Source organism: Leucopleurus acutus (genome assembly GCF_964270905.1).
Source record: "Leucopleurus acutus genome assembly, chromosome: 14".
In the NCBI taxonomy this organism is placed as follows: Eukaryota; Metazoa; Chordata; class Mammalia; order Artiodactyla; family Delphinidae; genus Leucopleurus; species Leucopleurus acutus.
In genome coordinates this window covers 55,282,914-55,306,810 of record NC_139156.1, presented here as the reverse complement: position 1 = coordinate 55,306,810, position 23,897 = coordinate 55,282,914, and the positions used below count along the sequence as shown (strand labels likewise).

The following is a 23,897-nucleotide window of genomic DNA, read 5'->3' as shown; positions in this document are numbered from 1 at the left end:
AGTTTCTTTCCATCTGTAATCTCACACAATCCATACAAAGGAAAGAAGCTACAGATGCCCAAAGCTCCCAGACTAAGTCGAATTCCTGTGACACAGCACACATACCACATAGAACCTCTTCCTTGGTAGCCCTTGTGATATTCATAACAATACAAAATGTGTGTGGTTATTTGATTAACATCTGTATCCCCCCTTGGATTGCAGAGTCCAGGAAAACAAGGGTTGAGTGTTTGCTCACAGATGGCCCGATGCCTCACAGGAGGCTGACACCAAAAATACTTGCTAAGTAATCACATGGACACACGGGTGGGTGGATAAGATGGGTGTGCGTAGGTCAGCAGGTAGACGGACAGTGGGTGGGGGAATGGATGGGTGGCAGATGAGTAGGTGGATAAGGGGAGAGATGCATGGATGGATGGCGGGTGGTAGGCAGGTAGACGGTAGGTAGGTAGGTAGGTGGGTGGGTAGGTGGGTGGGTGGGTGGGTAGATGAGATGGTAGGTGTGTGTTGGGGGGGGCGGGGGGTTGGTAAATGGATGGTGTGTGGGTGAATGCCTGACCTGGGTCTGGTCCGCCCCCCACCGCCCAGCGCGGTTCTACCTGCTGCTGCTGGGCCCGGAGGTCACCGATCTCCTTCTGGTCCTCCTCGTGGAGCCGCTTCATGTCCTCCCACGACTGCTGGAGCAGGTTACGTTCCCGTAGAAGCTGTCCGTTCTCCCGCCTCAGCATGTCCACATCATCCTTCAGCTGGGTCTGGTCGCTCAGGAGCCGGCTGTGGAGCGTGCTGAAATCCCACACGGCACAGTGAGCCCAGCCAGCCTCCAACTCCCACCCGAGGCACCAGCACCCCCTCCAGGTCCTAGTACCCCCAACACACCAGACAGGTCAGCAGCGTGCAGAGGCAGGCCAAAGCCTGCTGTCAGCCACATGCCAGAAAGACCCAAACTATTTTTTTAAGAGCCTGACACCACAATGGCACACATGCGAAGGCCAAGGAAAGGAGATAAGCCCCTACCTGGCATGGACCTGGCACCTCCAAGTGCTGAGGCCTGGCAAATGTCAGCAGGTGGGCAGGCAAATGCCCTCAGAGGGGCACCATGAGACCAAAGGGGAACATGCCCCATCTGCCTCTCCTGTGGCAGTAGAGCCCCAGCAGGGACCCAGAGGTCCACAGTGATCTGCCTGGCCTACTGTCTCACACATTCGACCACTTTCCTACCACCCGTGCTTCTGAAGCTGGCAATGGATGGTATGGAAAACTGAGGCCCAAAGCCACAAACGCACGTGCTTAAGGCCCACCGCTTGCTATGTGGCAGAGGCAGGATGGGACCAGAACCCCAGGCTCCAGGTCCACAACTAAAGACTGGCAAGAGGCAGCAGTTCCTTGCACGCTGGGAACCCTGGCCAGGCAGGCCCCACTCACTGGTAGAAGTCGGTCTCCTTGGCCACCTCCTCGCACCTCTTCAGGGCGTTGGTGTGCTGGTTCTGCAGGCTCTGCAGGTCTGACATGGCCCGCACACACTGGATCTTCAGCCTCTCGTAGTCCGGATTCAGCCTGTGGTAGGGCCTGGCCCAGACGGCAAACAGCCCAGTGAACACTGGCCCCGGGATCACAATGACAAGAATGTCTTTCCCTGGGAAGCCACGTCCTAGGTCACTCCAACCCAGCAGTTCCCGAACACTGGTCTCCTGCATACCACCAACACCAACGCCCCCCTCCGCCCCCCACAAATGCCTGCTAAGCCCGGGTGTCCTGGCCGCAGCCAGACCAACAGAATCCGAATCCCCAGGACGGGGGGCCTTGATTGCTGAACTCCCTGCGTGGGCCGGGAGAGCTGGGAAGGTGCTCCTGTGCTCTGGGAGCCCCCCGGAGGCCACACGCCAGGCCTGCACGCACAGGGGGCCCAGCAGTCCCTGGGATGAAGCTCCTCCTCTCCTGAGAGCGGTGAGTCTCAATCTTGGGTACATAACGAATAGACAAGGCCCAGACCAATTACGTCAGCATCCCTGAGGGTAGGACTCAGACATGGGGATTTTTCAGCTCCCCAAGGGATTCCAACGTGCAGCCAAGATTGAGAAAAGTGGCCAGGACCAGGAGTCCCCAGACCTGCAGCACCGTAGTCACCTGGGAACTTGTTAGAAATGCAAATTCTCAGGCCAGCCCCCAACCTCCGAAATCGGACACTCAGGAAGGAGGGAGGAATGGCCAGCCATCTGTGCTCTAACAAGCCCCGCAGGTGACCCTGGTGCGAGCTCAAGCCTGGGAACCCCTGCCCTAGAGCAGGCATCAGAAACCTTTCCCTGTAAAGGGCCAATCTCTGTGCAGCCACTACTCTGCCTCGGTGGCATGAAAGCAGATGTGGACGGCACACACTCGCACACTGTCTTCACTTGCCCTGCCCTCAAGCTGTCTGTCTGAGAGACACATCCTCATAAAAGCAACCTCTAGGAGCAGGCTTTGAGCCCCAACATCACCCCAGAAAAATCCTTCCCAGGATGAGGCGCACACCCACAATGCTCCTGAAGGAAAGCTTAAACCAGCCCTGCCGCTGCTCCCCTCGGAACCCCTGCCAGCACCGCCCCAACCCTTCCCTGGCATCCACCTCTCAATCCCAACAAAAGAAGTGGTCAAAGGTTTTCTTCAAAATAACAAAAAAGCCAGGTGGGACCAACCCTTTCTAAAACAAACACGTGGCAGGAAACAACTAACGTGTTTACAAACCACATAAAGATCCACTCAGCAATGAAGTGGGCCGGGGTATCCAGGAGACAGCAGTGCCCTTGCCCACGGACAGACCAGTCAAAGGCTCAGCAACAGGGTGACTGACTATCTCTATTAGGGCAGGGGCTGCACACAGCAGCAAACAGGGGACAGAGAGAGAAGCATATTGTCTCCAGGGCTGGAAGGCAGAGAGGCCTAGGAAAGGGCTGGTGACAAGGTCAGGGCCATCCAACCAACCAGAGAGGAGGCACCCAAGTGGGACCAGGAGCCTCCAGCTGCTGCCCAGACCACCCACCAAATGACCATCGGCAAGGCCAGTAGAAAGGCGGTGAGGCCGGTCCACACACACACGCGCGCACACACATGCAAGCAAGAGCACACCAGTGCCAGGAGCCAAGTGTAGGATGGACACACCCACGCACACTTCTCAATCCCCAAGTTGTGTGATTCAGGCCACAGACTCCGATTTTGAACTGGAGGAAGCATAACAAGCCTCCACCCCACTCCCCGCATCCAGGCCTACACGGGCGGGTGGCGGGAAGGACACTCGGGCAGGCAGCAGGGCTCTCAGGAGCTAAGGGTACGCCTCGGGGCAGGGGGTGCCATGGCATCAGGGTGGTGACCCTGTCCATCGGGCCGGCGGGGGAGGGGCACGGTCGCCACCTCTTGTCGAAGGTGGTCCCGTGGGTGGCGAAGGCCAGGCGCTTCCGCAGCTCATTCCTCTCCCGGGTCATCAGCCGCAGCTGAATGGAGAGGTTCTCCACCTTCTCATTCACTTGCCGGTCAGTGAGCAGCGGCGGTGGGGACGGCGCCTTCCCAGTGGTGCCTGCAGGAGGACGGTGACAAAGAGAACTCGTGTTCACACGGCTCCCACCAGCAGCCGGGCGCTGTTCTGGGCTCTCAGCTTGCATTCGCTCCTCACGACCACCCTACCGGTGGGTCCTGTTACATCCCCCTTTCCCAGAGGACACCGCCAAGTCAGAGTGTAAGAGGCACAGCTGGGACCAGAGCCCAGGCAGTCTGGCTCCAGCATCCACTACCTGGGCCCTGGCTGGGGACCCTGAGCGAGGTCCCCCTCTCTCCCTCCAACCTAGCTTTGGCACCTCCAGGATGGAACTGTTTTTGGCCCTGATCTTTGCATCCTTGCCTGCTCTGCTAACACCAGCTGTCACCCACCCCTGGGCACAGAGAGGCCAGCCTGAGCAAGGTGGAAGGCACGGCCCGAAGAGGAAGACACAGTTACAGCTTCCCAGAGAAGCTGGCAGAGGACAGAGGGAGCCAGCTCCAAAGCCGGGCCCAAGGGCCGTGTCCTGCCTTCCCCTGATCAGGGCTGGACACAGTTCCCTCCTCCACGCCGCCCGACTGCCTAAAGCACCTGCTCAACCAGCCCAGGTGTGCAGCTTGGAGGAGCTACAGGGAGAGCCGCCCATGGCCAAGGTAAGTGGGACGGGGTGCAGGTAAGTCCCAGGACCTCTGACTGCCCAGCCCACACCAGGCCCTCGTCACTTGTCCCTAGGACTAGACATGTCCTGAAGGGAATCGCATGCCTTATGCTATTACCAAGGAACAGTGGCCACCACCAGCACCTCTGACGAGATCCCAATCTGCTTCTAGGAAGTATGCACCTCACTCAAATGTCCCAGAAAAAGAGACAGATCCATGGTGCTTTTATAGTTAACTCCGTCCATGTGCTCCCCTGAGCCCTCTAAGCCTCAGAGATCCTCAGTGGGGTCCGAGTAACCCACAGAAGTCATCCCAGTTTATGGATGTGATCCAGAGGCGGACTCACCCCAGGGACACAGTATCTGTCTCCCCAGTAGCCCTGTAACGTGTAAAAGGCAAGACGAATGTCTTCTGACTCTGTGTCATCCTGACCGCTGCCCCCCAGCAGACCGCTGTTGGCTGATTTTCCTGTGCAAACCGAGTGTCCCCCAAGACAGGCACTCAGGTGTGGCCTTGCATCTTCCACGAGTGGCAGGGAGGATGGAGAGTTCGACACTGTGGGTGACAAGCTAGACCATGGTCTGAGGCAGGAGACTCGAGCTCCCAGCTCAGTGTTATCCCATGTCGGTATGCCAACCACTGAATCCAGTACCCCTCGAAACACATGTTATTTTAAAGCCAGCACCTCCGTAACAACCAGGATTCTTGTGCTCAGGCCAGACCTCTGCGGCCAAAATGTTCTTCAAGGTGAGGCCCAGGATCACCATTTCCCCCGAGCATCTCCCTCCCTCCATGGGTTCTAGTCCACAGCCTGAGAAGCCTTCCCTCGCCTTTCCCCAAAGACCCTGGATCCTTACCCCTGCCCCCAGGAGTTTGGGAAAACAGGCTGCTTACAGCTCTGTGCGGCTGTGTAACGTCTTCCTCTTTGGCAAATGAAGGCACTTCTATGAGCTCTAGTTCGACGACGGCCATCTGATTTGCACTCACTTACCCGGCTGTCTGACATGTGGGGCTTCCTCTGGACACGTGCCTGACACCCCCTTCTGGAGAGGCCTACAACTAAAACTCGGCATCTAACCAGCCCCTGGGGGGGCCGGGGGGGGGGGTGGGACACGATCTGTGGAGGACTGACAAACCCAAGACAGTGGCATGAACAGACCCAACAAGCACCCGGAAAAGAAGGATTTCAATGTAAACGTCACAGCCAACCACACAACAGCACACAACACAGATGTCCCAGGCATTAATTTAACCTTCCCAACGATCCCACAGGTGGTAAGAATATTATCATCTCCATTTTACAGGTGAGAAAACTGAGGCGCAGCAAGCTTAAGGAATCAACTTAAACTTCCACAGACAGCAAGTGGTGCCCTGGACGAGAGCCCAGGCACCTGGATTCGGAGCACGTGCTCGCTGCTGCTGTGCCTTGTGGCCTCCCAAAGACAACCACGAGTAGCACTCACTCCATGCCTGGCGGTTTATGAGATGCTTTTCATATATTATCCCATTCCATCCCCTTAAGGAAGATACTGCTGCTATCCCCATTTTACAGATCAGCAAACAAAACCTTATCAAGCTTAAATAATGGGTCCAGGTCACCAAGCCAGTAAATGACGGCATGGCGTATGGAGTGCCTTCTGCCTGACCCCAAGTGCCCGAGGCCTCAACCTAAAAGTTCTCAAATGGTTTGATTTTAGGGCCTCTTTACACTCTTAAAAAGGACTGAGGACTCCAAAGAGCTTTTGCTTATAGGGGTTATATCTAACAATATCTACCAGATGAGAAATTAAAACTAAAAAGGTATTTTAAAATATTTACTAATTTTAAAATAACCAAACCCGTTACATATTCACATTAAGGCTTCTCATGAAAAATTAACTACACTCTCTACCGCAAAACAGAAAACACAGCGAGAAGAATGGCATGGCTTTGCATCTGCGTAATGCTGTTTGACATCGGGCTTAATAAAGACAGCCAGAGTCTCACATCCATGCAACATCACACACCGTGGATGGAACCTGTAGGAAACTCCACTCTACAGCCGAGTCTGTGTGAGGACGAGAGTGCAAAAAGCAAGTGTCACCTCAGGATCATTATGAAAACAGTTCTGACCTCACTGGCTCCATGAAAGGACCTCAGGGACACCAGACCATGCTTTGAGAACGACTTGACCTGTGGTCAAGTTCAATAAGTATCAGAGAAACATCAGATCTCAATTTCAGAACTGAAAAGCACCACCAGGCCCAGCAATCTGCCTCCAGGGAGATAAAGAATTTCCACCCCATTTTAAAAATGAAGCAACAGAAAGATGTAGCCCTTGGCTTTTGCGGAGGCTGGAGAGAGAAGCAGCAGCAGGACAGAAGTAGGGGTCATCAGACCTGTCACCACATACAGCCACCACCCCCTGTCTGTCTCCAGCAGGATGAGGCCGCTGGCTCTGCAGCTGGTAGGACCTGGGGGCAGCCGATCACACACACAGGGACGTGAGCGCTGTCATTTGCTGAGCACAGCCTACGCGCTGGGTTCTGGGCTAAACGCACCTGGGTTCTCACTTCATCAATACCCACAGTACCCTCCCAGATACGTGCTGTGATCACCGAGTGAGAAACTGACGTCTAGAAAAACTGCACAGCTGGGAAACCGGAGGATACCCACGCAAATCCGGCTTCACCTCCAGACCCAGGGCCTCGTCCACTACCCTGCACGGCCTCCCGACGGGAGTGGCCTCCTGTTTCCCTTCCCCTGCCCCAAAGGCTTGAGCATACACGAAACACACAAAAAGTGAGGCCGTCCAGGCCTGTGAATCCATCAAATAGCAGGTTGACTTAGGGAAACTGCTGCCTGGATACCCCTGTCCTTTCACAATAAGGAGGGCAGAGGGCAGAGGAGGGCCACAGGGGGCCTCAAGAAAAATCCCAAGATGTGCTAAGCCAGGAAGTTCCAAAATAACAGCAAGTGTTGCAGAAAACCCTTTCCATATCCATTCAACTAAAAATAAAGTTTCCCTTGCATCTCAGGGTTGAAAAACATTTTGAAGATGATGCAGTCCTTTCAAGAAAATGGTTGCCAGAATCCCCTAAACAGCTACCAAGATTGTCTGAACTCCTGCACAGGGAGGGAGCTCACTGCTTCACAGCACAGCCCATCTCATCTCTCCCCAGATAATTATTCTACGTACTGAGTTAAAGTCTGTATTTCTCCCACTGACCCTAGATCTATCTACCCACCCAAGACCACGAGGTAGGGACTTCCCTGGTGGTGCAGTGGTTGAGAATCCGCCTGCCGAAGCAGGGGACACAGGTTCAATCCCTTATCCCGGAACATCCCACAGGCCGCAGAGCAACTAAGCCCATGCACCACAACTACTGAGCCTGCGAGCCACAACTACTGAGCCCACGTGCTGCAACTAGTGAAGCCCACGTGCCTAGAGCCCGTGTTCCACAATGAGAAGCCACCGCAATGAGAAGCCCACACACTGCAACGAAGAGTAGCCCCCGCTTGCTACAACTAGAGAAAGTCCAAGCGCAGCAACGAAGACCCGACGCAGCCCAAAAAAAACACAAAAAAAACAAAGGCCACAAGGTACACCTGTAATTCTTCTTCTAAACAACAGACATGCAAGTATTTGAAGACAACTGCCAAGTCCCTTTATCACTACCAGAAGATCTAAAGTAAAAAAAAAAGTGACAACACCAAATGCTGGCAAGGATGCAGAGAAACTGGAATTCTCAAACACTGCTGGTGGGAATATGAAATCATACAGCCACTGCAGAAAACACTTTGACAGTCTTTTATAAAGTTAAACATGCACTTACCATACTACCCAGTAATCCCACTCCTGGATATTTACACAAAAGAAATGAAAATTTACGTTCACACAAAAGCTAGCACACAACTGTTTATAGCAGCTGTTGAATGGATAAACGACAGTGTTATATTCATACAACGGAATACTTCTCAGCAACAAAAAGGCAGTATCATACAAACTACTGGTACACACGAGGGCAAGGGGAACAGGGACTTGCGAATGCACTATGCTGAGTGCAAGAAACCAGATTCAAAAGGCCACACGCCATATGTTTCCATTTACACGACATTTGGGAAAAGGCAAAACTACAGAGGCAGAAGAGAGATCCGTGGTTGCCAGGGCCTGTGGGTGGAGGGAAGAAAGGCTGACTACAAAGTCACAGAAGGGAATTCTTCAGGGTGGAGGATTTGCTCTATACCTTAATTGTGGAAGTGGTTAAATAACCAATGTGCTCATCAAAACTCATCGAACTATACACCAAAAAGGATAAATGTTACGGTACGTAATTCGTACCTCACGGAACATGACTTTTAAAAAAATCTGAAGTTAAAAAAAATAAAAAACAACAACACTGTGGTGCCCTAAACTGAAGTGACCATCCCAGGACAGGTGTGACCAACGAAGAGGTGTGGCTTGTCACCCCCGACCAGTCACTGTGTTCACAGTAAACCTTTCAAGAACAAGCAAAATCAAAACTAATGTCAAGTGAGTTGTCCACAGAAGCCTCAAATTCTATCTTTGTGCAGTTGTTCTTTGGGACTCAAATGCAAAACTGTCCACTCTCCCCCCACTTCACTCCTTCCCCTTCCCAAATCTGGAACCCACTTGAAAAGAAGGCAAGGGAGTTCCACTCTCCCCCCACTTCACTCCTTCCCCTTCCCAAATCTGGAATCCACTTGAAAAGAAGGCAGGGGAGTTCCCTGGTGGTCCAGTGGTTAGGATTCAGCACTTTCACTGCTGTGGCCTGGGTTCAATCCCTGGTTGGGGAACTGAAATCCCACAAGCCATGCAGCACAGCCATAAATTAATTAATTAATTAATTAATTAGTTAGTTAATAAAAAGAAAAACTTAAGAAAAGAAAGATTTTCTTTTTTTTCATTTTTATGTTCAGAATGGGATTCCAGGGTTAAGGGATTTGGACTGGACTAAAATGGCCCCAAAATGAGTGCTGGAAGATGCCAGGAGAGCCAGCACAGGCCCTAGAGTTTGGACAAAGAGCTCTCACTCCTCTGGGCCTTGGTGTAAGAGGAAAACTGCAGTCAAGGGGAGCAGAGCCCCTTCGCCATCACGAGTCCTGGCTCCTCCTCCCGGACACCCTGGCCGATGCAAGTGCAGCCTTCCTGTAGACCACTGAGGCTCGGCCAGAGCCCGGCAGCTCAGCAGTCTTCTTGGCTGTAAGGCCCTTTGTCCTTAGCCCCCTTGTCACACCACACTCCAGCTGACCCTGAAGGCCACTCCCCCACCAAGTCTTATTTACAGCTAGAGAGGTCACAGCTCTGCTTCAGAGCCCTGTGGGCCCGTGGTACCAGAGGCCAAGGAGAAAATGGGCACTGGCCCAAAGTGGTCAGGTGGGTGGAGCAGGGATACCCAGGTAAACTTCCTGGCCTCCTCCAGGCCCTGGCTGTCAGGAGAGAAGCAAAAGAGCAGAACATGGTCATCACAGGCCACAGCAATCAAAACCAAGCCATCCTCGCCTCCAGCCCAGGAGAGCCAGAGCCGTCGGGGGGAGACACAATCCCACGTCCTGAACCAGTGCTTCCAAAAGCACCTTAGCTTCACTGGAGACCTTGTTAGAAATGCACAGGTCACGCCCCACTCAGACCTACCGCATCAGGAACCCTGGGGGAGAAGCCAGCACTCCCCTCCAGGTGAGTCTGATGCCTGATAAAATTTGAGAACCTCTGGTCTGGACCAAAGTCACACTGTCTGGCCAGAGTGGCTTATCAATCCCTTGTTTTTTCGGCTGTCCAATACCCACTACATTTAAAAGCATCACCCATTGATGCCCAGGGGATGCCCTACTTGGTCAGCACAGGACTGCAGCGGGGCTCCTCCTGGACTTGGACTGGAAGGAGGTTAGACTCCAGCGCAGCAGCTGCAGCCTTGCCCAGCTCCCAGATCTCCTTCCAGATAAGCTACTGGCTCTCGAATCCTTGACTCAGGGTCAGTTTGCCGAAACCCAAACCAAGACAGGTGACGATGGTCTGTTGCTTCCAAGCTGCTCCTACATCCAGAGCGCCATTCCTGGAAGACCCCACTCGAGGGCCACCTCCTCCCTGAAGCTTCCTGGACACCCCTCGTTAGAAAAAGCTGCTCCTTCCCCTGTCTCCTTGTTTTACACAAGGCAAAACGGCCAGTCGCTTCTCTCTCTGGTGCTCTGGTCTGAATGTTGGTGTACCCCACCAAATTCCTATGTTGAGGTCCTACACCCCCCCACCCCGTGTGGAATTAGGAGGTGGGGCCTCTGGGAGGTGATCAGGTCATGAAGGTGGAGCCCACGTGAATGGGATCAGTGGCCTTCTAACAGGGACCCTAGAGAGCTCTTCCCCCTCCTGCCATGTGAGGTTACAACGGGAAGGCACCATCTATGAACCAGGAAGCGGACCCCCCAAGACACCGACGCTGCCTTGATCTTGGAATTCCAAGCTTCCAGAACTGTGAGAAATAAATGTGTGTTGTTTCTGAACTGCCAAGTCTGTGGTGTTCTGTGATAGCAGCCTGGACAGACTAAGACACCTGGTTAGCCTGTAAGGCCTGGAGCCAGGCCCCCCTGTGATCCCTATGAGTGCTGAGCACGGGCTCCAAGAGGACAAGGTGCTCCCGTCCATCTGATGCACTGAGAGAAAACAGGCCCCGGATCCAAAAGGATCAGAGAAGGAAGGGTCAGACGGCAAGGGGTCAGGCTGCAGCCTTGCCTCCATGCTCATTCACCCCACCATCCTCTATCAACTAGAAGCTGCACTTTCAAGGAATCTTTGCTGGGATAGGAAGGAAGCCCTCCAGATCCTGCTGCTAACAAAACCAGATCTCTCTCCTTAATAAGAAAGCTCTCCTGTTACTTCAATCTGCATGAAATTTAAGGCTCATTTTATAAATGCTGCCCAAGAATGTCTCCTCTTCTTAAAACTTCCCCAGTTATCCAAGTTGAGAAAAAAAAAAAGGTACCTGAGCAATTAGATCAGGATGAACGGGGGAGGAAAAAAACATCGATTGCCTGAAATGAGTGTGCCTCCCCTGGGCAGATCCATGGGGCCTACCCACAGGCAGGTTACTCAAATAACAGGCCACACGGGGTGGGAGGAAGCCTCAAAGAAGCCACACATGCTTGGCTGATGAAAATTGCCTGGAAAGACACAGCAAACTTTAAGGCTGTCGGTCTGTTGTTAGGAGGGTCGGGCTGAAGAGGTGAAATGGGTAGACCACCTGAGGACCTAATGCCAGCCGGGAAGAGGGGAGGGGCAACCAGGTACCAGCTGTTGCAGAGAAAATACCATACCCAAGGCTCCACCTACCAATTTTCTCTTATGCTAAATATAACTTGCTGTTCTTTGCCCAAACGTTCGTGGTTAGGGAGACATAAGTGGGAAAGTGGAGGTGATGTTTTTATTATAAGACCTTGCCTTTCCTTAGGTTCATGGAGAAAGACCTAACCAACAGAAACAGCCAGTCTACATCTGACTCATCAGCCCCTCGGTCGGGGGTGTGCCTGAGATGGCCAGGAAAAGAAGTGTTCTGCCCGTGATTAGGTGAGGCTGAGCCAGGAGGGATTCCTCCAGGAGGTGCTGCAGTGGGCCATGGACGACCCTCCATTCATTCCACTCCAAGGGGCTGGTCCAAGCCAGCCACAGACATTCCAGTGCTTTTGCCGGGGACTAGGTTAGGTCAACTCACCTCCAACCAGGAAGGCTGTATCAAATGGATGCTGGGCCCCATCCTCAGAGCTTCTGGAGCCTGGAAACCTACCTTTCTATCAAGTACCTGGGTGCTGCTGGTCCAGGGACCGCACTGCATGAGCCATGGTTTGGGCACAGACAAGTGACAGGGGACTGGGGACTGTGCTGAGGACCTGCTGGAGAAGGCTTCTTTGCTCATCAGGAGACACGAGAGGAGACAGCCTCCTTCTTCCTCTGGACCATTTGTGATGATGGAGATGTTCTTTTATCTGATCTGTCCAATACGGTAGCCACTAGCCACAGGTGCTACAGAACCGTGGTCCCCAACCTTTTTGGCACCAGGGACCGGCTTAGTGGAGGACAATTTTTCCACGGACTGGTGGCGGCAGGGGGCGGGAGATGGTTTCGGGGATGATTCAAGCTCATTACATTTATTGTGCACTTTATTTCTATTATTATTACACTGTAATATATAACGAAGTAATTATACAACTCACCATTAATGCAGAATTAGTGGGAGTCCTGAACCTGTTTTCACTTGCCACTCACTGAGAGGTTGTTTTGTTTTGTTTTGTTTATTTATTTTTGGCTGTGTTGGGTGTTTGCTGCTGTGCGTGGGCTTTCTCTAGTTGCGGCGAGCGGGGGCTATTCTTCGTTGTGGTGCGCAGGCTTCTCACTGCAGTGGCTTCGCTTGTTGCGGAGCATGGGTTCTAGGTGCGCAGGCTTCAGTAGTTGTGTTGCACAGACTAGGTAGCTGTGGCACACGGGCTTAGTTGCTCCGTGGTATGTGGGATCTTCCCGGACCAGGGCTCGAACCCCTGTACCCTGCACTGGCAGGCAGATTCTTAACCACTGCGCCACCAGGGAAGACCCACTGATAGGGTTTTATTTTTTTATTTTTATTTATTTATTTTTTTTGCGATACGTGGGCCTCTCACCGTTGTGGCCTCTCCCGCTGCGGAGCACAGGCTCCGGACGCGCAGGCTCAGTGGCCATGGCTCACGGGCCCAGCCGCTCCGCGGCATGTGGGATCTTCCCGGACCGGGGCATGAACCCGTGTCCCCTGCATTGGCAGGCGGACTCTCAACCACTGCGCCACCAGGGAAGCCCTAGGGTTTTGATATGAGTCTGCAAGCAATTGATTTATCATGGTCTCTGCACAGTCAAACCTCTCTGCTAACGATAATCTGTATTTGCAGCCGCTCCCCAGCACTAGCATCACCGCCTCAGCTCCATCTCAGATCATCAGGCATTAGATTCTCATAAGGAGCGCACAACCTGGATCCCGCACATGCGCAGTTCACAGTAGGGTTCGCGCTCCTGTGAGAATCTAATGCCACCGCTGATCTGACAGAAGACGGAGCTCAGGCGGTAATGCAAGCAATGGGGAGTAGCTGTAAAAACAGATGAAGCTTCACTTGCCCACTGCTCACCTCCTGCTGTGTGGCCCGGTTCCTAACAGGCCGCGGACTGGTACTGGTCCGTGGCCTGGGTGTTGGGGACCCCTGCTACAGAACACTTGAAATGTGGCTAGTGTAACTACTGAAACTAGTGATTTAAATTTTATTTCACGTTAATTCACTGGAATTTAAATAGCCACGTGCGGCTAGAGGCTCCCACCACGAACACTGTAGCCCTGGACACTGTCAGGTCTAGATGTGATGGCTGACCCCTGCCATCAGCCCAAGGGAAGACACCACACAGAGGCACGCAAAGCCACACCCGATGTACTCAGCCCACCCTCAGCACAGTTACCATGTGAGATCACACATTCCTCTGCTATCTAAGGCAGTATGAGTAGGTATTCCCTACTGCTGCAGCCAAAGGCCTTCTGGCCAATACAGCCACGGGGACATTCAAGTCAGCCTGCAGAAAAATGGGGCTACTCACCCCAAGGTCAACGTCAACTCTACACAGAAAAGCAAGAGAAGGAAAACTTGGCTACCAGTGAACTGGAGAGGTTTTGACCTGAAGGGATGCAACCAGGTCTTTGAGCATCCAAGATAGGGGCCCAGACAGTGAAGTACAGTAGAGCTCTGCTCACAGCCTGCCTGCCAACAAGTATCCGGGGACACTGGTGACCCCTCCATCCCAAGGGCCAAAGGGTGGGTCACTGACACGATGCTCTTCCAAAGTATACGAAGGTCCAGCTGCACAAAAAAACACCTTCTTACTCAGGCCTGCAATTCCACCATTAACAATACCTGCTGTGGTTTAAACAATTATCTTTCTCTAGAATCTCCTTTTAAAATGCAAATGCTCCTAGGAAAGGTAACACTTTAAGCCTTGAAGGGTCAATGTGAATGAGTTTGTCAGATATCAGATCATTGTACCTCGCTCCCAAGCGGAATATGGAGCCGGAAAAGGGTGAGGCCAAGACAGGTAGGTGCCCTCAGAGCTCAACCAGCTCCGTTTTACAAAACCCCACATTACCGTTCCACACATCCTGACTGCCTGCCCGGCTCATGCACTTCCTGAAAGCCAGCCCCGTGTTCAAAATCCCAGCAGCCCCATCGTTCAATCCCTGTGTCTCACCAACCCAAGCAGGCAGGACAAAGTGAACTGTGGTCCCAGCAGAGTCCTCCCTGAACCCTAGACGGGACGAGGGGACGTGTGAGGGGCTGAATTGTGCCCCACAAAACAGACGATGAAGTCCTAATCCCCAGTAAATGTGAATGTGACCTTATTTGGAAATTCGGTCTTTAGAGATGATCAAGTTAAGATGAGGTCATACTGGAGTAGGGCGGGCCCCTAAACCAATGTGAATGGTGTCCTGTTTAAAACAGGAAATTTGGAGACACACAGAGAGAGAACACCATGTGAAAGTGAAGGCAGAGACTGGGGTGATGCACCTACAAGCCGAGGAACATCAGAGGTTGCCGGCACACAACCAGGAGAAGAGGCCTGGAAAAGACCCGCTCCTGGCTGCCTTCAGGGCACAATGATCTTAGACTCTGGCCTCCAGAACTGTGAGAGAATAAACCTCTACTGCGTAAGTCACTCAGTTTGTGGCACTTTGCTAGGGCAGCCCTAGCAAACAAATACAGTGCCCCCTACTGGTACCCCTCTCACCACTCTGACCTCACTTACTGTATCTACTCATCTGACTGTCTCCCCAGGAGACCCTAAGATCCAGGAGCACAGGGACCAGGTCTGCCTATTCACCGCTATATCGCAAGCCCACTTCTGGCCCCCTGGAGGTGTTCCGTATGAGTCAACTTAACACATAAGAGGCCTGCCCCGGGCAGGTTCTAGAAGCTCAGGCACGAGACTTACCTTCTCTGAGTGTCCATTTCCCCATCTGTCTACTGGAGGAAACAGGAAGAATTGGACCAGATGACCTCTGTGAGCCCTTCCAACTCAAAAACTCCAGGACTCACCACACCACTGAAGGTGTACCCATCCATCAAGGTCAAACCAGGACACAGAGCTACACTAGGGCATTAAATAGAGGGCATGTGACACAGAAGATGGGCGCAGGAAGACTGGGAGACTATGACAACCTTCCTCTGGGACGTCTTCAGTGAAGTGACAGCAGGGCCAGCCTCCCTCTATGGGCTCCTGGGACCCACATCCAGAGACACACCGAATTCGGCATGGACTGGCCACTCCTGCGCCCAAGACAACACTCCCAGTGGGCCAGTCCTGCTCACAAACAACAGCCCCCAAAGGGGCCAGTCTCTTGCATAGTGGTCACTGTGTACTACGAGGCCTGGGGGTCAGAGGCAAAGGGCTCTCTGAGAAGCGCTGTGCCCTGACAAAGTGAAAACATGGTGACACAGGTGCCTCTGTGTCATGTACCTCCCTCCTAACACCAGGAACAGCGTTCTGCCCTCCTCCATTTAGAGGACGTGCTGATGAGAGGAAATGTGAATGGAACCAACAGAAGATGACTCCATGAATGATCTGACAGGTGTGGGCCAACTTTCCCACCCCATGCACCCAGCGCCACCCCAGCTCATACCCAGACCCCCGACCGGCCGGTGTCCTCCAGGAAGGAGGGGTGCCCAGGAAGGTGGTACTCACCCACACTGCTGAGGGAGCTGCTGCTCTCCGAGTCTGAGGGCATGATGGACAAGACACTGTACGTGGAGCCTGGAGACAGAAAGAGAGGCCATTTGTTACTAACCCCAAAGGGATTTCTCATCTTATGCCCCAAACCACTGTGAGACCAAATGACTTCAGTCGGCGCCAGGCTGAGAAGCAGCACCACCTGGGGTACCAGACATCAGAACCACAGGCTGGGCAGGGGAGGTGCTGTCCGCAGGGCCTGGTCTTTGGTGCTTCCGCCTCACCTTCGGCCCCCCTCCGACTGAGCTACGCACGGGCAGAGGGGAGCTTGGAGTCAGCCAGCTGGCTTCTTATTGGGACATCTGGGGAAGGGCTCAGCAAGGGAGCAACATGCCCCAGGGCAACAAGGGGTCTGGGGATTTCCTACAGGTTTGTATCAGTGTGATTCTGGCTTCCATATAGAAGGTAACAGAGCCTAAGTTAAACATCTGTGAACTCTTCGTTCCTTGTGCCTAGCTGTTCTGCTCTTAGGTTCTAACTGTATTCAAGCTCAGTCCTTAATAATTTAGTCAGTGGCTGCTCCCTTATTAAAAGTTACTGATAGAATTATAAGCAATCACACTGTCACCAAAGCTAGGGAGTAACATGTTTTGTTTTTCGTTTTCAAATATTTATTTATTTTTGGCTGCGTTGGGTCTTCATTGCTGTGAGCAGGCTTTCTCTAGTTGCAGCGAGCGGGGGCTACTCTTCGTTGTGGTGCACGGGCTTCTCATTGCGGTGGCTTCTCTTGTTGCAGAGCACGGGCTCTAGGCGCGCGGGCTCCAGTAGTAATGGCGCGCGGGCTTTGTTGCTCCGTGGCACGTGGGATCTTCCCGGACCAGGGATCAAACCCGTGTTCCCTGCATTGGCAGGAGGATTCTTAACCACTGCGCCACCAGGGAAGCCCTATGTTTCGTTTTGTTTTGTTTTGGGGGGGGAGGTGTTGACACTTGTTATTAACTCCTGGTGGCAGCCACACAACCACCACGGTTTGGTTTGCATTCAAATATCTTCAAAGCCAGGATGTTTCCTGCCTGGCATCAGGAAAAACCTCTGGGTCAAGAAACCCAGCTCTGAGTGCAGTTCTCGTCCACGTGCGAGTAGCTGGCCAGTGGCCTCAGTTTTCTGGATCTCTGTTTCTCAGTCTGTAACATGAAGGGGTTCAACCAGATGGCTCACAAGGTCCTTTCCCCTGTCCCATTTCAGAGATGACATTTTCCATGATTAATGGAAACAAAGCTGTGCTTTGCTTATCAAGACTACAGATGACACAAAAGTTAAGAGGGCAGGCGAACCCCAACCCAGAGGCTGAATGGGAGTCGAAAAAAGCACAACATGCAGAGATGGTGGATCAAATAAAACAAGACAATGGAAAGAAGGCAATGTTTTGCTCTTAGAACCGAAAGAACTGTACAATGAAGGTGTATGTGTACTGGGCAGAGTGAGTGAGCCAGAGATGAGATTTTTGCAATAAAGCCTTTGAATGAGACTTAGGGCTTTAGTGTCAGAAAGCAGCCAAGAACTAATGAGACCTTGGGCTCCAGGACCAGAAATGCGGGGTCAAATTTAAGGGGCTCTCTGCGATGTCAACTCTTGACTAGCTACCCTACACCTGCACACCCTCAGAAGGAAAAAAAGAAAGAAAAGAGATAAAGAGACGGGGTAAGCAGGGGAGAGGGAGAGGAGGAGGGAAACTCATGGACGGGAGGGAGGGAGCAGTGCACCAGGGGACAGGGGAGACCCCGAAGGGAACGGGAAGGTGTCGGGGGAAAGATGAAGACCACACAGAGGTGAGGGAAACACACAGCCCTGGCATAAGAGTCGGCATGCAGGGGAGCTAGCTGGTGTACCCACCAGACAAGCAGAGAGATGAAAGGTGTGAGGAGAAAAAAGAAAACCAGAAAAAGGGACTTTGGTAATGGCAAGAAGTGGGACAGTGGCCAGGAATGGCCAGTGGCCTCATTATCACATTTTCCAAGAACCTCTGGGTGTCTGGCGTGGATGGAAGAGGAAGGCTCGGGGAGTGGGCAGGACCGTCCAAAGGGATGCAACTTGTTCGACTGGCCTACGGCAGCAGCCCTGACACAGCTGGTGGGTGCAGGTCAGGAAGGGGGCCTAACGGTCAGTGCTGCCTTGGTCTGAGAAGACCTGGGTGGCGGGGGGCTCCCACGACATATGCATTCACTCCACGCACACCTGGCAGAGATATCAGAGGTGGCACCTGCACATCACCTGAAAAGAGACGGAACCAGAAAACCCCGTGCAGCCCTTAAAGTCCTTGATCCTACTAAAAAATAAGTAAGCAGTGTTCAGTGAGATATCGCCTGTATTTAAGTTCAATCCACGCTACTCATCTTGCTGCCCCTTCCACATCTCTGTGTTTTTGTCTCAACCGTGAGCATCACAAACTTCTCAAAGCATCTCTCTTCCCATATCATGAACATTAAGCACTGCATAAAGATCCATGAAATAAAGTCAGGTGCAATTTAGCCAATCCATCGGTATCTCCAAAACACAAGAATGTAACACAATGCCTATGTTCTAAACTCAACAGCCATTTTCTTAATAATTTTTCATTGTTGTTATGTGAGGGCAAGGAAGACTAGCCGGCTGGTGTGTCGGTGGATTGTTTTTGAAAGCGGGCACAAATACACTGTCCCACTCACACCTCTGAGATGTGAGCTCAGCCCAGCCCTGCTGGCGACACCACAGCCAGCACTCTGGCGGATGCTCCCTGCACGCCTCGCCTCTTTCTCGCTACTGGCATCAGCAGCGCCCCATCTTCCAGTAAGCCGCCCCTCCCCTTCAAATCATCTCTCTCCTCCCCCATGGCAAGTTTCCACTGTTAATTAAACTTGGCAGACACCCTTCTCTCTCTCCTCCCACCTCCCTCCTGGCTGGGAGGAGTCAACTGGCCAACTGACACGTGCTGGTCCCCTTCCCTGTCCCCCACATCCTGACAGGGCTCTGGGCCTGACCCGGGGGCGGTGTGACATCTCTATCGGCATCTCTGGGCATCACCTCCCCTGAGTCGGCTGGCAGGGCTCCTGGGAGCCAGGGGGGGAAGCGGTGCCAGGGAACGGTTAAAATTGGACAAGGCCCAGTTTCTACGATGTTCCCAGGGCCTTAGACGTCATTCGGGGGAAAAAAAGCCCCGAAGACGATGCTGTCTTGGTTATGCTTTGTCTCTGCAGCTATTGTTGTCTTAAAAAGCCTGTGTGGTCAGGACTGTCGGGAAAAGGCAAAAGGAGTCGCTTTCCTCCGAAGTCACGCAGTATCCTTTCAAAGTGATGGCTTCTGAGAGGTGGGACGGTCGTCATCTACCCCTGGGATTTCACAATCCAATCTGGAGCCTGACAGAGGTCCCACCTCACTGCGCACGCTCTCCTGCCCCGCACAGCCCCTCACCCTTGACCATGTGGGAGCTCCCCTGAAGGCACCTGCACCCCGACCCGGGCCCTAATGCGCACCCTGCACATCACACACACAGAGGCCTGGGTGAACGAGGGCCGACCTCCTCTGCTCCCACTGCCTCCCCCCAAGCCCCACAGGGCAGCAGGGCACTGCCACTCAGGACCGTCACCACAAACTCAGACAAGCCTGTGCAGAGGTCCAGAGAGGACCCAGAGAAAGTCATATGATTGGGAAACGTTTCCAGAAAATGAGGGCAGAGGGACTTCCCTGGTGGTCCAGTGGTTAAGACTCCACACTCCTGATGCAAGGGGCCCGGGTTCAATCCCTGGTCAGGGAACTAGGTCCCGCATGCCTCAACAAAAAGATCCCGCACGCTGCAACTAAGACCCAGCGCAGCCAAATAAATAAATATTAAAAAAAAAAAAAAGGAAAAGAAAAAGAAAAAGAGAGCAGAGCAGGAGCCCAGGTCTTCATGGCCATGTGAAGCAGAGTGATGATACAGGGGGTTCTCTACCATAGCAATAACCTGAGGCCCCGGTCAAGGTGCAGTTCTGCCTAGGCAGATTAGGGTGGGGCCTGAGACTCTGCATTTCCAACAAGCCCACAGCAGGGACTGAAAGCAAGGTACCAAGGCTGACCCGAGCCAGCAGGTGGCATGTACATGGAAGTCATGGCAGAAGCCCTGGGAGAGAGCTGGCAGACTCTCTGGGACTGGCCTGGGCCACAAGCATTGTCTGTGTTGTTCCCAAAAGGCCGCCCCCTGCTAACTGTGTTTACTCGGTGACTCAGCCCCACTGGGTCATGGAGACCACTTCAAAGGACTTCCAGTAAAATCACCCAAGCGATAACAGAACGCCCAGCCCTCCAAGGCCCCCTCCCGCGGCTGCGGGGCCCCTAACACACCCCTCCATTCACCTGGGCTTGTAAAGGCCCCAGTGACTCACACTTCCTCCCCATGAAACCGCGACGCTCAAGGGGCTTGTTCCAGCCTCCAGCCAGCACGCAGAGTCCTCTCTGTGCTCCAGCCCGTGGCGCTGCCCTGAGACAGCTCTGGGCGCTGGGAGGACATGCACCTCCCGCGAGCACCGGGGAAGGAGGGAGAAGCAAGCCGCTCTTCCCTGGGGGCTGAGAGACTGGGCAGGGACGTGCTGCCTGGGCAGTGGGGGCTGTGAGACTGGGCAGGGAGGTGCTGCCTGGGCAGTGGGCGCTGTGAGACTGGGCAGGGAGGTGCTGCCTGGGCAGTGGGGGCTGTGAGACTGGGCAGGGACGTGCTGCCTGGGCAGTGGGGGAAGGGGGGCGAGCAGTCACCACCAGGCCACCTGTCCCACCCTGGAACCATCCTCCAGCTCAGAGCTGACCACCCTCGGACGGCTGAGGGTGCCCAGTCACTCTAGTACCCACACGTGTCCATCGGGGTCCTGGCACGTGGCAGAGCCGTGAGAGCTGTATAAAGAAGACAAGCCAGGGGCTCAGGAGGCTACCGACCTGCTGTGAGACTCTGTGGACGTCCCTTCCCCTCTCTGAGCCCACGGCCCTCGTCTGCAGATCGAGGCAGCAGTGACTAGAATACTAACAGGTTGCCAGCCTGCCTGGGTTCAACTCTCAACTCTGCCACTTAGCAGCTGTGTACCCTCGGGTGAGTCACTCAGCCTCTCCCTGCCTCCATATGCTTATCTGCAAAATGGGACAACAGGAGTACTAACCCCACGGAGGATCAACTGAGTTAATACGAAAAGGGCTTGACACAGCACCTGACACGGCCAGTGCTCAAGGTGTTAGCTGCTGCTCCTACAGTCAAACCAGACCTTCCAACACTGCCGTCCTCAATCCTTTGGTTACCCAAATGGAAAGCTGTCTTTCAGAAAGCTGTCCACCAGAGTGACGAGGCTGCATAGTTCACGATGACAAACTGCTAGACCGTATGGCACTAACAACAACAATACCAGAAATAATAATAGCAGCAGCTAATAGGCACTGAGCCCTACTAAGTGCCAGGATGTACTAGACTCTGCATGTGTTGTCTCAGTTAATTCCCACACCAACCCTGAGGTTGTCATTACGCTGGTTGTGCAGAGGAGGAAACTAAGGGTTAGAAAAATTAAGTAACTTGCTTAAGGTCATGGTAGAGCCACTAAGGGGGCGAACAGGATACAAACCCAGGCAGTCTAGCCCAAAGCCTGTGCTCCTGAACCCTATACACAACACTGCTGCCCAGCTCTAAAGGTCTAGCAGTCCGGGGGGACTTCACGGAGGAAGGGGCCTGGAGCTGGCCCTGGAGGACGGTGGACTTGGACAAGCACCAAGAAGGCAGATCAGCCTGGAGGAGATGTAGGCAGAACCCATCCACCCGTGCAAGTGAGAAGTATTAGAGCAGGGCCACCCCTGCCCAGAGCCTCCCAACCTGGAGCCCCCAGCATAGGCTTTCCCCCTCCCCGTGCTCCTCCCCACACCGAGACACTCAACAGACGCTGTGAGCTGAGTGGGGCCTGGGGACTAAAAGTGGGAAGAAAGAAAGAGGGGTGAGCCATGGCGTTATGGCCCTGACACGTGCTGCTATTTCCTGCCCACCCCAACACCCATGACCGTGCTGGGTACAGAGGCACTCGACTCCGTGAGCCACAGACATGAGAAGGAGGCAAGAGGGTGGAAAGTGCTATGTGCTGAGCTCACCTCCCCGGCTTCTGCGGATCTCGGGAGGTGCTGGGAGGGTGGCTCCTTTGGCTGCTGGGAAGCCCTCTTACAGAATCACGGTTCAGTGCAGCCAGGCCCCTCCCTAGGGCCTCAGCTTCCTCCCCTTTAACAACATGGCCCCAGACTGTGGACACTGAGACCCACAGTTGGAAGCTGACAAGCCCCCCGATACTTCAGGAAGCAGGGGGTGAAATTCCGTGGCCCTGGAATGGAGCAGCCACAAAGCCTGCTGCATCAGTCGAGAAAGGCCTGCTTCAAGCAGCTGACACGCCGACCTCAGGGTGGGAAAGCATCCTCCCCCTGACATGCACAGGGAGGCTGATGCCTCCTGGCCAGGCTGGGGGACAGTTGTCACCTGCCCTAGAAGGCCCAGGAGGTGGCCCGAAGCAGGGTCTGTAGGGCTCCACGGGAGGGAGGCTGGGCGGCCGTCATTTATGCCCTAGAGGGTGGGGAGGAGACTGGGACAGACTTCAAGAATCTCCTACTAATATGCAATGATGTAGGGGGGCATGTTCATCATCAATGAACACAGCCACACCTGACAGGCACCCCCAAAACAGATGACAGTGCAGGAGGGACCGGCCGCAGTGTCACGGCCCTGCTACCCTCACGAGAGCTGATGACGCAAGCACAGCAGCAAAGAGGACACACCGAGATGGGACAGGAAACAGAGCAGCACAGGCAGCCACGCTCCCATTAATCCTGCAGCCAGACATCCCCCGGTGGGCGCATGTGCCCTGGAATAAACTTCTGACCAGCACCAGGAGTCACAACAGCCTGGCTCCCTCCTGCTCTCCATCTGGACTCCCTCTCCATGACTCAGTAAAGGGAGAAAAGGCTACCTCCTCCTGCACGGACTGTGACCAAGCAGCATGTGCTGCCCTCCACCATCACAGGTGTTGGTACCAGTGCAGGCTCTGGGCCACTCCACCTGGGCTCAGGCCTGCCACCAACAGCTGCGTGACCTTGAGCAAGTTGTTTCCACTTTCTGTGCCTCATTTCCTGGTCTATGGAATAGGAAGGGTGGGCTATGAGGACTGAATGAGGACCGAGCCAGGCACACGGACAAGCGCTCCATAAACGCTAGCTCTTGTTCTTGTTATCTGACCCTCAACCATGAGTGTCCCTGCCCAGTACCTGAATCCAGCCTTGCCATGCCTTTGTTTTCTTCCACTCAGGATAGGGAGGCCTCCCCTCCCCTTCCACCATTCTGCCTGGCCACGGCCAATTCCAAGCCAGCCCACCTCTCTTCTGGGTCTCTTGTTCTCTGATTCAAACAGAACAAGCCAGAGTGCTCACTGTGTGCTGGGATAACACCAGGCCACGCCCCAACCCTCTCATGACCCTCACCGCCACCTGCACATAACATGGGCATGGGTCAGCCCTTCAAGAAAGATGAAGTTGACAGCGCTCTGCACAAGACACCACCCCTTGGTAGGCACGTCTGCCCTGGGAACACAAAGCCCATTCCGCCACCAAATGCTTAGTGAACAAACTAGGGATGCAGCAGAGAACAAGACAGAGTCCCTGCCCTCACGGAGCTCAGAGGAGTGCAGGTGGGAGAGAAATAAACCAATACACAAATGCAAAATGCATCAGGTAGTAAGTGCTGTGAAGAACACTACAGCCGAGTAAAATGCAGGGTGAGTGGGGCGGGGTGGAGAGGTGGCTACTGTGCTACAAGGGCCAGGGGAGGTCTCCCTGGTAGGCCACATCTGAAGAGAGACCTGAAGGAGTCTGGAGGAAGCAAAGTGCTGGAGGAGGACTGTTCCAGGCAGAAAAACAGCAAGTGCAAAGGCCCCGGGGTCAGACCGGAAAGTAGGCGAGGACGTGACACCCCAGGCTGGACAGGACGGGGACATCCAGTCCACAAAGG

At 53.7% G+C, this 23,897-nt stretch overlaps 1 protein-coding gene across 2 annotated transcripts in view; it reads right to left on the bottom strand.

Moving 5' to 3' along the window:
* The window catches only part of DLG5 (discs large MAGUK scaffold protein 5), a gene marked incomplete at its 5' end in the record, with an annotated part of 119,535 nt that overhangs the window by 57,747 nt on the left and 37,891 nt on the right, over positions 1-23,897 (bottom strand). The window contains 4 exons of one of the 2 annotated variants that reach the window (XM_082854574.1): positions 600-783; positions 1,423-1,566; positions 3,385-3,547; positions 15,893-15,961. In XM_082854574.1, the coding sequence (XP_082710700.1) occupies positions 600-783; positions 1,423-1,566; positions 3,385-3,547; positions 15,893-15,961 (560 nt within the window). The remainder of the gene's footprint in view (positions 1-599; positions 784-1,422; positions 1,567-3,384; positions 3,548-15,892; positions 15,962-23,897) is intronic. The other variant, XM_082854575.1, reaches the window with a different exon arrangement.